The following is a 16,362-nucleotide window of genomic DNA, read 5'->3' as shown; positions in this document are numbered from 1 at the left end:
AAATAAATTCTTATACTTTATTAAGTACTTGAACTCTCACTGGGAACGTAATTCTGTTGCATTTCAGCTATACCTATCTGACAAACCTGACAAACCTTACTGGATCAAGGTTATAATCTAATACCTTGACTCCTACACCTAGATGGCTAGTAAAACTAAATAAAGGTGGGGGAGAGGATAATGATCAAGAAAGAAGGATGAAAGGAAATGCAGAAGTAATACTGCCTCTTCATGTAGGAAACTTGATAACTACAGAAAGGCATTAAACAGACAGGCAAGAGTACTAATCACAGTAGAAATCTGTTGCATTCAGAGAGAAAAGTTTTTGTACTTAAACTACCTAATAATGTACTATATTTGATTAGAGGATTTATAATATACTGTATGTTATAAATTGGAAATATTTTGTATGTTAAGCTTCTACATTAGAATTTTTGTTATATACAAAGATATAGACACAATAAAAAGAAGCAACTACAGTAGTCTCCCCATATCTAGAATTTCACTTTCCATGGTTTCAGTTACTTGTGGTCAACCACGGTCAGAAAATATTAAACGGAAAATTTCAGAAATAAACAGTTCAACAATTTTAAACCATGCACCATTTTGAGCACCGTGATGAAATCTCATACTGTCCCATTTGGTCCTGTCCAGGATGTGAATCATCCCTTTGTCCAGAATATCCATCTCTGTTATCAGATCAACTGCTGTAATATCCCAATGACTGTGTTCCAGTAACCCTTATTTTACTTAATAATGGCCCCAAAGTATAAGAGCAGTGATGCTGGCATACCGTTGTAATTGTTCTATTTTATTATCGTGTTGCTAATCTCTTACTGTGCTTAATTTATAAACTTTATCATGTATAGGAAAAAACAGTATATATGGGGTTTGATACTACCCATGGTTAGTTTCAGCCATCCTCTGGGGGCCTTGGAACAGATCCCCGGTGATAAGGAGATACTACTATACAAATTATTTACGTTCTTACAACACAGATGTGAAATAAGACCAAAAAAAAGGGGAATTTGACAAATGAGGGAGAGGATCTAGCTAAGGTTAAATTGTATCAGTATGCTGCCAAGTATTAATAGTACTTCAGGTATAGGCCCTGCTTCGTGTGTTAATAATACTATAAGTACAAAATGTGACGTGTAAATAGTCATCAAAAGCAGAACAACATGTTTGCAAGTTTTATCTTGAGCAGTGGGTGAAAATGGGGTCTCAAATAGGCTTTTTGGGGTCAGATATCTTTGGAAAGAGACTGCTATAAATAAAGGGAATACAGAATCAGTGTGATCCGGAATCCTAGTGGTGTGGCCATGGCCAACATAAACAAATGAAATGCCCATAAATCTTTATTGCCTCACCTGTCACCACCGCAGCATGCAAGAACCGAGACTGGGAGAAAGTAGAGCTCATTATCCTGAAGACTTCTGTGAACTGCCTCTGTTTGCTAGCAATCATATTTGCCTGATCCCTCAATTGTTCTTCCTGTGCCCTGGCTACTGCCAAAAGAGGTCAAACCTTCCAAAAATTAGGACATGGAGTCAATAACTTTGCACTTATGACATTCAAATCTATGATCTTGACCATAACTGAGCTGTAAGCATTGTTTATCAATATTTATAGTCAGCTTTCATGACCAATGTCTCCCACTCTCCTCAGCAATTCCAAACTTCAGGTCACATTCTTTTTCACCCAGAAGAACTCACCTTTTACCTAACCCCTGAAAACTAAAGCAATCAAAGGTGATCTGCCTGAGCTTCCCATTTCCCTTAAAGCCAGTGGAACTTACCTCTATCTCCATCCATTCTTTCCTCCTTCCCTCCAGTTTCCTCAGAGGATAAGGTGACCATTCTCTTATTCAAGGCAATACCACCCAGTCTGCTCTGGGTACGTTGCTTAATTGATTCCTCAGAAAATTGTTTTTGTTTTGTCTCACTTGTGAGTGGGAAGTAGCAAATAAAAACAATTTCTTAAAGTATTAATTAAGCTTTTTTTCTTAGTTCTTAAAATTGCAAACATACTGACATGGATGAACTAAAACTATACATCAGACTAGTTACATCACCTCACAAAAAAAGGACTGCTCCTAAGTAACTTCAGAGCACAAAACTTTGACTATGTATCTTTGGTGGGATGCAATGAGGACAAAATAATCTGGAAACAATTTAAAATTTGTTATACTTTTTAAACATTTTTTAAAATTTAAGAAATTTTAAAGTTTTATTCAATAATTTCACTGTTTAACATAGTACTGAGTTTGATATTTTGAAGCCATTTTCTTTATTTTATGGGAAGGTAATTTCCTTAGGTATGATGTACTGTGATTGTGTAAGAGAAGACTCTCAATCCTAAGGCATGCATGTTAAAAATGCTTTAGCAGTAAGGTCTGCAACTTACTTCATTTAACAGAGAGAAAGCAAGAGAACATATACAGAACAATGTTAACAAGGTGATGGTTATATTAGTATATGGGTGTTCACAAGACCATTTTGTCAGCTTTTCTCTACGTTTGGAATTTTTCATTAAAAAACAGCATTGTACAACCTCATTTTGGTAAAAAGTACATTTATATGCATATGTTCTCAGAAAAAGTCTTGTAAGGATACAACCTAGGTTAGGAAATCTGGTAGTAAAAATATATTATTTCTTATTTTTTATTGTTTGTGTTTTCTAAATTTTAATAAAAATTTAGTGCTTTTGTTATAAAAAATTAACTTTATACACTGCAATAATGCATATTAAGTATTTAATTCAAGATTACAGGCTAAATATCTGCTTTTGTCCCTCATTCTTTTTAAAAACAATCCCACTGAAATAAAGATAGAAAAGAAATGAAGAAATATTCCCACAGAATATAGAAAAAGGATGAAGTGGTAGGTGAGAATTTCACCAGCAAATAGGAGATGTCAATAACATTTCTGAAAGACTGGAGAAGATAGAGGCATGATGACAGAGAAAAGATATGTGATATCAGAAAGTTAAAGAAAAGCAAGAATTGATCTATCCATTAGAATGTCAACTCTGCTCAGAATCAGCACATGAGGCAGAAGACAGGAGCCATAAGTATAAAATGACTCTGAAAACAGAATAATTATTTGAAGGACTATATGTAGACTTCAGTACATAGCACCCCAATTCCTTCCCCAACTCTGACTAAACAGAGCATTCAGGGGGCTTGGCATTTACCTCACAGAAAAAACAGATCATCCACAACAACAAAAACCAGCCTATTCTTATCCAAAGAAACTCAACAAGAAGCTTAGAGAAAACTGGGGCTTCTAATGTGAATGTTAGCATCTGGGCACTCCAACCTAGAGTGATCAGCCCTTCTCCCATCCCTAATCCAAATCTGATAGTCAACACACCTTACCCATGTACACAGACTAGAGACAATTATTAGGATCAAACCTCTTTACACCTCAGTAAAATGAACCCACATGAGCTACCCAGACCACCTCTCCAGGACAATCAGGAATCATCAGGCAAATGAGGAAAACTAACAACAGGAAAGACTAACATAAGTTTTTCAAGCAATTTAGAAGGATAAAAGATAATTTAGAGAGAGAAACTGATAAAGAAAAAAAAGAAACACCCTAAACTCATTCAGAAAGATTTTTAGAGAAAATTCTATACAGATGGTAAGAACAAGATACTGGAGAGAGGAAATCTGTATGTGTATAAAACAAAAAGAACAAATGATATAAAAGATAAAACACATTACAAAATTAAAAGATCAGTCTTGGAGATCCAATATCCAATTACGAGTCCCAAAAAAGAATAAAATGTTAAGAAGGAAAGTACTGCTGTATAACAAAATACCCTCATGCTCAGTGGCTTAAAAAGAATTATCTCCAACAGTTTCTGAGAGTCAGGCATCTGGGAGCAGCTTAGTGGTGTGGTTCTGGCTAAGGAGCTCTCCTGAAATTACTATCAAACCTGCAGTCATTTAAAGGCTTAACTGGCACCAGATGCAGTGGCTCACACCTGTAATCCTGGACTTTGGGAGGCCGAGGCAGAAGGATTGCTTTGAGGCCAGGAGTTTGAGGCCAGCCTGAACAATACAGAGAGACTTTGTCTCTTTAGTTAAAAAAAAAAAAAATTTTTTTTTAAGAAAAAAATAACAAAATTAAATAAAGGCTTAACTGGGACAGGAAGTTTCACAACCAAGCTCACTCACATGACTGCTGGGGAAAGAAGCCTCAGTTCCTCACTCACATGGGCCTCCACAGGGATACTCATGCCATGGCAGCTGGCTTCCACCAGAATGAGTAATCCGAGAGAGAGAGAAAGTAACAAAGACAGAAGCCGTAATGTCTTTCATTACCTAATATGAGAAATGATATACCTTCACTTCTGCCATATTCTATAGGTCATGTACATCAATGTAGGAGAAGACTACACAGGGCATCAGGACCAGGAGATAGAGATCATTCAGAAGAACCATCTTGGAGGATGACTATACCAGTTATCAAAAAAAAAAAAAAAAACATGGGAAAAAAAATCTCATAGTTTCAGAGATATGAATCTTCAGACTGAAAAGGCTCATTAAGCACTAAGGAGGATGGGAAAAAAATCTCTTAGATACAAATGATAAAACTTCAGATCTCTAAGGATCAGATAATCACAAATTTGTCACAGGAAAGGAAAAAATGCTCACCTACAAAGGTGTAAGAATTAGATTACCACCAGACTTTTTATCAAATGAATGGCAGAAGACAAAGAGGCAATGCCTTCAGTTGTAAATTTGTGACAGAATATGTTTATCAACCTGGAATTCTACATCCATCTAAATGAACAATCAAGTGTGAGAGTAGACTAAAGTCCCTTCCAGAAATAAAGAATCAGGTGGTTGAGCTACCAAACGTCATTATTAAGATTTGAGCTAGGCACGGTGGTGCATGACTATAGTCCCAGATACTAGGTAGGCTGAGGTGGGAGAATCGCTTGAGCTCAGTAGTTTAAATCCAGCCTGGGTAAGATAGCAATGCCTTATCTCTTAAAGAAGAAAAAAATTAAAAAAAAAAAAAAAAAATATATATATATATATATATACACTTGAATTGGCACCCCAATAAAACAAGATTTCAAAAAGAGATGACATTAATATGCAAGAAACTCTATTATCAATCCCAAAAGGGGAAAATCCTCAGGTAATGGCTGTAGGGCATGCCTGAAGAACAAATGGACCAGATTGGAAAAGAATTCCATGCAAAAGACAGTATGATTGAGAAGGAAGAATAACAGAGATATCATAAAGGCACACTGGTTCTTGCTACAATAAAATTTTAAAAATAAAATTTAAAAAGACAGTTCGGGAACTTCAGGGAAAACAAAAGGCAACATAACAAAGTCATGGTTCATATAGAAACAAATAAAAGGTCGTATGGGTTTAGCAATCAAGGGACTGGAAGAAAAGAGCTATGTATTAAAGATAGTCTCTTTGAAGGGGTTCAGGGGTTGGGCCACTAGACTCAAAAATAGTCAATGGTTCTAGCCTTGTACTCAATAGCATTTAAAAAGTCATACTAATACAAACTCTTCATTGTTTTTAAGAGTCAACCTTCACATGGAAGACATTAATGTGACTGCAAAACAGAATGTCAGCAACCTTGACAATTTAAAAGTTAAAAAGTATCTGAAAAAAGGCAGGAGGTAGAAGAGGAAAGGAAGGATGGGGTGCTTATTAGTTCATTTTATATGAAGCAGTATCAAGATACTGACTACTGCAGATAGAACAATAAATATTATAATTATATTAAACATGTAAAAAAACAAAAATAAAATTACCAATTTTTGGAAAGAAGAGAGAAAGGGAAAGTAGTGTCAATAAACTAAACCCTCTTCTTTCATATGATAAAGTCAACTGATGCTAGGTAAATTTCATAAACAGAATTTCAGTACAGGTTAAGTATCCCTTATCTGAAATGCTTGGGACCATTAGTGTTTCAGATTTCAGATTTTTTTCAGACTTCAGAATATTTACATAGACATAATGAGATATCTTGGGGATGGGACCCAAGTCTAAACACAAAATTCATTTATGTTTCATATACACTTTATACATACAGGCTACGGTGATTTTACACAACCTTTTTTTTTTTTTTTTTTTTTGCTCTTGTCACCCAGGCTGCAGTGCAATGGCACTATCTCGGCTCACTGAAACCTGTCTCCTGGTTCAAGCAATTCTCCTGCCTCAGCCTCCTGTGTAGCTGGGATTACAGGTATGCACCACCAGGCCCAGCTAATTTTTTTGTATTTTTAGTAGAGATGGGTTTCACCATGTTGGTCAGGCTGGTCTCAAACTCCTGACCTCAAGTGATCTACCCACCTCGGCCTCCCAAAGTGCTGGGATTACAGATATGAACGACCGCACCCAGGCTTATGCAACATTTTACATAATTTTGTAAATGTAGTTTTGACTGCAACCCATCACAAGAGGTCAAGTGTGAAACTTTCCACTTGTGGCATCATGCCATGGCTATATGCCAACCAACTGGAAAACCTAAAAGAAATGGATAAATTGGCATTTGGGCTTTCAGACCTGTAACGATGGCCTCTTGGGGGTTTTTGGCCTTCAGCCTCAGATCGGGTGCTGTACTTTCAGCTTCTCCGGTTTTGAGGGTTTTAGACTTGGAACGAACCATGGTACTAGCTTTTCTCATCCCCCAGCTTGCAGATGCCCGATCATGGGATGTCACCTTTGTAATTATGTAAGCCAATTCTCCCTAGTAAACTCCCCTTCAAATATACATATCCTACCATTTCTGTCCCTCTGGAAAAACCTAATAGAGATTTTGAACTTCATAGCTCTCTAGTAACAGACCCAAATGAAAAGGAAATCAACAAGTTGCCAGAAAAGAAATTCAAAAGGTGAATCTTAAGTCAAAAACTTTCCACATGTGGCATCATGCTACCAGTGGAAAGTCAAAGCTCAGAAAGTTTTGGATTTTGGCACATTTTAGATTTCAGATTTTCAGATTAGGGGTGCTCAATCTGTATTATTTCTGTCAAAGTTATATCTTGAATATTAACTATACTTGATGGTTTAGAACCCATTAGGCTAAATTTGAATTGATCTCTACAAATTTCTTCAGGAAGTTGGTTATGTGTTTAGGTGCACAAAAATGCATGAAAATGTACATGCATGCTCGAATGCATATATATGTGTGTATTTTAACTAAATGCATGACTTTATTTTCTTTCTGCATTTTCTAAAAATTAAAGAAAAAATTTGCTGGAATGCAAGAAATAGTCAGGGAAGGGAATATCCCGGTTAACTAAAGACTGACACTACGATTTAATCTATTTCTCCAATGTGTGTAAAAGGCTACTATCATACAGAAACATGGTATCCTCTCTCACTGTATAATTTCTAATGCTAATCTTAATGGAAATGAGAAGTTCACCTGATTTTAAGAAATAATGAAGGGGTACCAGAAAGAGGCACTAGAAGCATCTGAAACTATTTGAAGGATTTTAAGATAATTTCAAAGAAAAAGATCAAGATAAGTAAATATATATTGATGGATCTCACAAATCTAAGAGACCATTTAACAGAAGAGAACAAAAGGAGCATACTATATTGCTACCATCAGGAAGAACTTCCTAGCAATTATAGCTACTAACAACAGAATGGACTGTCTATAATAAAAGTCTGATCTTCCATCACTATATTACTTAAATAAAGACCAAATAAACACTAGAAATAATAACTCTGTAATGTTTTAAATTAGTAAAAGATTGGTCTACATCATCCCTAAAGTAGTAAGTATAATTATGAGAGTTCTAAACTAATAACTTTGACTTACCAACATCCATTGCAGTTTCCATAAAGCTTTTCTGTCGTGAAGCAAACTCTGCAAGCAATTTCTGCTGCCTCTCTCTAGCCTTCTGTCGCCTAGATTAAACAGAAATAAAGTTTTAAGTATCAGATGTCCTTAAGACCTAGCTACTATATTTCAAGAGTATATAATGTATGAAAATGTATATATGTATGTCTTTAGGTGCACAAAAATGCATGAAAATGTACATGCATGCTTGAATGCTATATATGTGTGTATTTTAACTAAATGCATGACTTTATTTTCTTTCCACATTTTCTAAAAATTAAAGAAAAAATTTGCTGGAATGCAAGAAATAGTCAAGGAAGGGAATATCCTGGTTAACCCCTGGCACACAGTTGAGAACAATCCATTTTTTGTATTATGTATTAAATTTCTTCTAATATTTGATTGTCCTTAAAAGGATTCTACTAATTTTAAAAGGTTACAAACTCACTGGTTTAATAAAAATAAAAGCCAAGATGTACTTTAAAATGTGAAATAATAATTAAGGTAGATAGAATATTTGGATTTCCAACAACACAAGTTCCTAAGTATATGTCAGAAGGCAGCAAGAGCAAGAATAGTCTTTTTTAGCAAGAGACTAACAATTTAACCCCAGGCACAAATAACAGTAAACTGATTGCTAGAAGAAGCTATGATGTTTAGATATAAACAAAGCCTAAAAGATAAGAACAGTCATATTTACTGTTACCCTAAGAACAGGTCTCTCCTAACAGAGAATGAACAGAAGCCAGTAAGTTTCCCAGTTTCTACTAGGACATATTTCAAGTTTGGTTTATTTTGTATAAAGTAAAGGAATGTGAAGAAGTCTCAAACACAACATAAGACAAAACTGTATTACAAAGCCCTAAATATTCCCTTGGATTAATTCACTATATTATATTTATTATGTATGCCTTATCTACTTCCAAAGAATATTTTAATTGCAACTGGTTGCCAAAAAAAAAAAAAAATCCACCAATACAATGTTACCATAACATAGGAATAGGAAAATAAGTCAAAGGCGACAGGTTTCTTCAGATTATGTGACGCTAACAATACCAGTAAGCATAAAGTTTCACTCCCAGCAAGGAAAGGTTAAATTAGTAATTTAAACAAGAAGTGAAGGAGAGGAAGAAGAAGAAGAAAAGAAAGGTTAGAAAAGGTAAATTATATGTTAGTTCATGGAAGAGATAAACTTTTTACTTGAACAAAACTCAAAGAGGAGCTGATGTTCTCTGTGTCATACCCATAATACAGAAGAAAAATGAGAACATAATGGACAAAGTATACTACAGCAGTTTTTTTAATGACCATTTATTATGTCTATACAGTATAGAAGTCAAAGCATTATGTTAAACTGAGAGTCTATGCAATCATTGTTATGGGAAACCTAAAAGTATTTTTCTATTAATCTGATCTGATTCAAGGATATAACATATAAAATTCAGAAGAATGAAATACAGTAATTTTTAAATTATCCACACATTTGCTCCCATCAAATTGGTGGGGATAATCAGGAGCAACTATAAAGTCAAGTTCTGTGGTCCACTTTACCATGAGAAGTTACATATTTTTGACGATAATATTCAAAAAATTGTTAACACTCCTTTTCTAACATTTACAGATAATTTAGGATCCACATAAAAAACTCGCCTTATTATTTTATAACAACAATTCTTTTATACTGTTTTTGAGCCAAAATGTTATTATCCAGGTTGATCACTCACCTTATTCACCAAAGTTAACTCTCAATGATGATGGCCATTTCAAAAAATTAAATCTACCCGTCCCCTCTCTTCCGTTTCTGAACATGTCCTAGCATGGAGTGTCAGGACTCGACAGCCTGGCACAGGAGGGCATTTGTGTGGTAAAATTTTAGTTAAATATGTGTAATTTTTTGACTAAAAAGTTAAATATATCTAGATAGATAGATACATACATACATAGATACAGAGAGAGAGAGAGAGTTATAGGTGTCAGGTATCTCACTGTGGAAGAAGGGAGTTACAGAGTTACAAATATGGAAAGAGAGAAAACAAGAATGACTCCTAGAGTGATAGATTGGAACTGAAAGTATCAGAGTGAACTCACAGTTTTCAGTACATAAAGGTAGACATAAAACTAAATATAAATTTCTCCCTTCCTCTCTCTCACTACCTTCCAAAACAAACACAGACTTACAAAGAAACACACACACACAATTTTCCCCAGCTCTGTCCTAAGAGGACCTGAGACAGCTATACTTCATTAGAATAAACACATGACTGGGGTTTCTAAATACCATTCTCTCTTAAAAGCAACCAGGACACCTCGGAGCAATGGCTGACTCCAAGTACAGGAGAAGCCTGCAACATCTTTTTTTTTTTTTTTTTGAGATAGAGTCTCACTCTATTGCCAAGGCTGGAGCGCAGTGGCGTGATCTAGGGTCACTGTAATCTCCGCCTCCTGGGTTCAAGCGATCCTCGTGCTTCAGCCTCCTGAGTAGATGGGATTACAGGAACGCGCCACCATGCCCGACTAATTTTTGTATTGTTAGTAGAGACGGGGTTTCACCACATTGGCCAGGCTGATCTCGAACTCCTGAGCTCAGGTCATCTGCCCATCTCAGCCTCCCAAAGTGCTGGGATTACAGGTGTGAGCCACCACCTGGCCAAGCCTGGAACATCTTATTGCCCCAGAAAATAAGAGTATGCTCAAAGAATGATGGGGACAGATCAACAGGACCCAGAAACCAGCTTGACGTGACTCCTAGTGGCCAAATCTGTAATAATTTGAGCACCAAAATTAATAACAAGCATATGAGATTATAACCCATAAAATAAAATAGGAACCCATGAGTCCATACTGATAAAAATGAATGAATATAAAGTTGATATGGATTGGGATATTACAATATCTCAAAGTATCTCTCCACAAATTATGTATTAATTGTAAAGTGGGGTGGGAAAGGTAATTTGACTGTGAAGAAGTCTGGCAGACATGGTCAAAGTAAATCACCAGTGATGAAACAAATTGAAATCATATAACACCTTATGGGATACAATGAAAACAAAACAGCAACACTTCATTGACATTCCTGCCAAAGTTGTATAAACTGAGTCAAAATATAAAGGGAAAACAGAGAATCCCAAATTAAGAGATATTCTACAATGTTACTACTGCTTCATAATCTTTAAAAGTGCCAAGGTCATGAAAATAAAAACTTCTATATTGAAGGAGAACAAAGAGGCATGACAATTAAGTGCAAGGAGTGATTATGAACTGGATCTTTCTGCTATAAGAAATATTAGTGGCTGGGCACAGTGCCTCATGCCTGTAATCCCAGCACTTTCGGATGCCAAGGCGGGTGGATCACAAGGTCAGGAGTTCAAGACCAGCCTGGCCAACATGGCGAAACCCTGTCTCTACTAAAAATACAAAAATTAGCCTGGCGTAGTGGTAGGCGCCTGTAATCGCAGCTACTCGGGAGGCTGAGGCAGAGAATTGCTTGAACCTGGGAGGCGGAGGTTGCAGTGAGTCGAGATCACGCCACTGCTTTCCAGCCTGGGTGACAGAGCGAGACTCTGTCTCAAAACAGAAAAAAAAAGAAACAAAGAAAGAAAAGAAATATTACTGGGGGCTAGGAGAAGTGGCTCATGCCTGTAATCACACCACTTTGTGGAGCGGAGGCGGGAGGATCACTTGAGCCCAGGAGTTTGAGACCAGCCTGGGTAACATAGCAAGACCTCATCTCTACAACTGATTTTTAAAAATTAGCCAGGCATGGTGGCACACACCTGTAGTACCAGCTATTCAAGAGGCTGAGGCGGGAGAATCACTTGAGCCTAGGAGGTCAAGGCAGAAGTGAGCCGTGATCATGCCACTACACTCCAGCCTGAGTGACAGAGCATGACCCTGTCTCCAAAGAAAAAGAAAAGAAAAAAGGAGAAGAGAAGAGAAGAGAGGCGAGGGGAGGGGAGGGGAGGGGAGACGAGACGAGACGAGACGAGACATTACTGGGACAACTATCAAAACTTGGGATCTAAAGATTTAATCATACTCAAATATCATATTGATTTGCTAATTCTCATAGTTGAGGGTACAAAGAACTTCCTGAACCATTTATGTACGTTTAAGATTCCTTCAAAATAAAAAGCTTTTTAAAATTAAATCCATCCTCAAAGGACAAATATTTGCCACAATGGAAGAAATGGAAGCAAAGAAAAATGTGCTCTAGATGCTCAAAGCATTCTAAGTGACCTCCAAAAATGTTTTGAGCAATAACAGCAGTGACAGACTACATTTTTGGTCTTCTGAATCACTACTTTGCAAATCTGTAAGTTTTGCCATGCTTCTTTAATTAATGCCACTCACTCTACAGCTCACCTTTAAACATGTACACTTACAATTAGAATATGTATGTCCATAGAATGTACTTTTAAAAATCTATTAAACATAAGAAAACCTCAAATGTAACTGCTTGACACTAGTATTAAAGTGCATTTCTATAGCAGGTTTCTATACTAACCAGAAATGGACTGTCATTGTTGTGAATGTTTTCTTAATTGAGATTTTTTTTTTTTTTTTTTTTTTTTTTTGAGACGGAGTCTCGCTCTGTCGCCCAGGCTGGAGTGCAGTGGCCGGATCTCAGCTCACTGCAAGCTCTGCCTCCTGGGTTTACGCCATTCTCCTGCCTCAGCCTCCCGAGTAGCTGGGACTACAGGCGCCCACCACATCGCCCGGCTAGTTTTTTTGTATTTTTTAGTAGAGACGGGGTTTCACTGTGTTAGCCAGGATGGTCTCGATCTCCTGACCTCGTGATTCGCCCGTCTCGGCCTCCCAAAGTGCTGGGATTACAGGCTTGAGCCACCGCGCCCGGCCGAGATTATTACTTTTCTAAATGGGCATAAATGTAAATAAAGGCCATTAACAAAGAACATACACAAGTTCTGGCAGATTCACTATAACTCAAAAATTTTCCATTAACTCCTGAGGCAAAGACATTGAAGCTGCATTTTATTACAACCATCTAATGTTTTCTGTTTACATCTTGTTTTCTATGAAGTTCATCTATTATGAAAGTGATACTGAGTTTGTCTAAAGGTGAGGTATTTGAAAATGGATCCTCATTTATTGCTCATAAACAAATGGAAGTGTTTATGAACGGTTCTGCCTTTATTATGAAAATCCAAAACAAAACCAAAGGAAAGACAAATGTGAGAAGCATGGTGAGATCCAAATAGTCATCTTTATCCTTAGCTGTCCACTACAAATTAGTTTCAAGTACTTGTCAATACCATCATTGTTCAAAGGAAACAAAATCTATCACAAAGAAAGCCTTTAAAATTTTTAGAATATTATTTATTACAGTAGCATCAGGGCCTTTGTAAAAGTAGCATCTAAACTATGTCCTCCAGTATCACATTATTAGTAATAATTACCAAAAAAACAGATTTTGATTCACTGTTTATCTTCTTTCAAAATAAAAGGATATACTATTACATAACAGAAAGAAGGATCTGACCACTAAGAGAGACCACTAATTGACAAAAATAACAATCTTACCTCATTTTCAACCTTCTAATTTTGTCAGTAGATTTATTACATTCTAGGCTATTACTAATTCAAACTTAATGACTGGTCATCTAAATTATATGTTACTGAATGTCCTTTCTCCCATGGAAACAAATTTTTAGTTAGTTCTTTATAACTCCTATTTAGGAATTCTCCTAAATTCTTAATCTACCGTAGGCTTTTGCATATATTAATATAAATTTTTTATAACAAACTTTTTTTTTTTTTTGAGATGGAGTCTCACTCTGTCGCCAGGCAGGAGTGCTGTGGCGTGATCTCAGCTCACTGCAACCTCCGCCTCCCAGCTTCAAGCAATTCTCCTGCCTCAGCCTCCCTAGTAGCTGGGACTACAGGCACACGCCACCACGCCCAGCTATTTTTTATATTTTTAGTAAAGATGGGGTTTCACCATGTTGGCCAGGATGGTCTTAATCTCCTGACCTCGTGATCCACCCGCCTCGACCTCCCAACAAACTTTTAATTGCATCAAAGATGTGGTATAACTATATATGTGACTAAAATTGCCCCTTATACAGGTACCAAAGGATGACCTCCTAACTAATAAATCACACAGGATGGCCAATCTTATTGAACTCCTGTAGCACTTAACAATTTTGATAAGTTTCTTGCTTTCTGAACTTCCTCTTGTGACCTCTCTAAAGCCACTCACCCCAGTTTTTCTCTTACTCTACTCAGCCATCCATTTATCAGTCACCTTTGTAGGTACCCTTTCCTCAGTCATTCCCTTTAATGTTTTTCCCTTGAGTTCTATATTCAGTCTTCTCATTTTCTTACTGTACACTTTCTCCCATATACAAGGATTCTACTATTACCTATGTGCTCATATCTGTATCTCTAAGAATTCTCCCCTAAATCTTAAACCCTGTATCTGACTGGACATCTTCACCTGGGTATCCCTCTTAAACTTAGTAGTGTCCAGAACTGAACAGATCAGTTTTACTACTGAGCCTGAGACCCCTCTTATACTCCATTATCTTGGTAAAAGGAACATTATCCAAGTCAGAAATCAGGGCACCATTCATGACATCTCCCTCATTTCTCACATCAAGCTGATTACCGAGTCTAACAACTTGTACCTGCTAAATATCTCATATACATCTCCTCCTCTCTTTATTATCATCACTGTCTTAGTTCAGACCCTTATCACACCTGCCCCACTAGATGACTAAGTAGCTTGCTCTCCCACTTTCCAGTCTTACCCCACTCTAATCCACCCGCATGTAATTATCCTATATATATACACATATATATACATATATATACACACATACATATATGTTTTTGTTTTTGTTTTTTGAGGCAGAGTCTCACTCTGTCATCCAGGCTGGAGTGCAGTGGCACAATCTCGGCTCACTGCAAGCTCCGCCTCCTGGGTTCACACCATTCTCCTGCCTCAGTCTCCAGAGTAGCTGGGACTACAGGCGCCCACCACTATACCCAGCCAATTTTTTGTATTTTTAGTAGAGACGGGGTTTCACCGTGTTAGCCAGGATGGTCTCAATCTCCTGACCTCGTGATCCGCCCGCCTCAGCCTCCCAAAGTGCTGGGATTACAGGCGCGAGCCACCGCGCCCAGTTCTATCCTATATATTATTCCTCACTTAAAATCCTTCCAGTTTCCCTGTAACCATTTATACCCTGTGCCAGTTAATGATATGCAGTTACCCTCTTAGCCTTATGTCCTGCTACTCCCATTAACACTCTGTGTACCCAATATAGTACCTGTTACGCTATGTTAACACTACTAACAAACTATCTGTTTACCAGTCTGTCTCTCCATTATAGTATCAATTCCTCGACGTCAGGAAGTCCAACACAGGACACAGATATGTCTAGAAAAGTGCTTGACTGACACCCAGTGAGTGAGAAATGGATCAATCGAGTAAGATCCATCTTAGGCTTGCTTCCACTGATCATTTAACCCATAACTGCCTATATTTAATTTTAAAAGTAAGAAGATGAAATTATCCAGAAAATACCTCTAAAGTACACTTCAGGCTGGGCGCGGTGGCTCACGCCTGTAATCCCAGCACTTTGGGAGGCCGAGACGGGCGGATCACGAGGTCAGGAGATCGAGACCATCCTGGCTACCACGGTGAAACCCCGTCTCTACTAAAAATGCAAAAAATTAGCCGGGCGAGGTGGCGGGCGCCTGTAGTCCCAGCTACTCGGGAGGCTGAGGCCGGAGAATGGCGTAAACCCAGGAGGCGGAGCTTGCAGTGAGCCGAGATCGCGCCACTGCACTCCAGCCTGGGCGACTAAGCGAGACCCTGTCTCAAAAAAAAATAAAAAATAAAAATAAAGTACACTTCAAACTGCTAAATGATGTATTAGTCATACCGCTCGCAACAGTAGTCCAAATAACTCTGTTGATAATGATTTTTACCTATATAAAAGAGATCGAGATGATCAAGGTCCTAGGTTCTTAAATTAAGATAATATTGATGTGATCTCTTTGGACCCTCCCTAAGGGGAAATGTGTACCCTTCCCCTATAATTGTTGCTTTGGTAGACAAATTTGTCTTAAATAATAAAGAAATTAAGACAAGTAGTTGGGTGCTGACGAGTTGATGGGTGCAGCACAGCAACATGGCACAAGTATACATATGTAACAAACCTGCACGTTATGCACATGTACCCTAGAACTTAAAGTATAATAATAATAAAAAATAAATAAAAAATAAAAATTAAAAAAAAAAGAAATTAAAACAATGAATATTATTTATAACCTCGGAGAAGTGAGCAATGACTATCTTGAATTTGATCTGAAATCCTTTTTTTTAATGTCCTGGGTCTTTTAGCCTATGTACACTCATTAAAAGGCATGCTTTTTTTTTTTTTCTTTAATAAACACTGAACCCTTTCCAAGAGTTTGACAATTATGCTGAGTTTCACTCTCTCAAGATTCACCTTGTCATGTTTATGACAGTAGGGTCAGCAATGTTGACAAGGCT

The 16,362-nt window shown here is 37.2% G+C and overlaps 1 protein-coding gene across 1 annotated transcript in view; it reads right to left on the bottom strand.

Moving 5' to 3' along the window:
- The window catches only part of UBR3 (ubiquitin protein ligase E3 component n-recognin 3), a 229,601-nt gene that overhangs the window by 84,693 nt on the left and 128,546 nt on the right, over positions 1-16,362 (bottom strand). Inside the window, exon 24 of the mRNA XM_025403952.1 lies at positions 7,818-7,906. Within this exon, the coding sequence (XP_025259737.1) occupies positions 7,818-7,906 (89 nt within the window). The remainder of the gene's footprint in view (positions 1-7,817; positions 7,907-16,362) is intronic.

The sequence above is a fragment of the Theropithecus gelada genome, chromosome 12 (assembly GCF_003255815.1).
Source record: "Theropithecus gelada isolate Dixy chromosome 12, Tgel_1.0, whole genome shotgun sequence".
NCBI classification, from domain to species: Eukaryota; Metazoa; Chordata; class Mammalia; order Primates; family Cercopithecidae; genus Theropithecus; species Theropithecus gelada.
The sequence above is the reverse complement of the archived record's forward strand: the minus strand, read 5'-3'. Positions and strand labels throughout refer to the sequence as shown.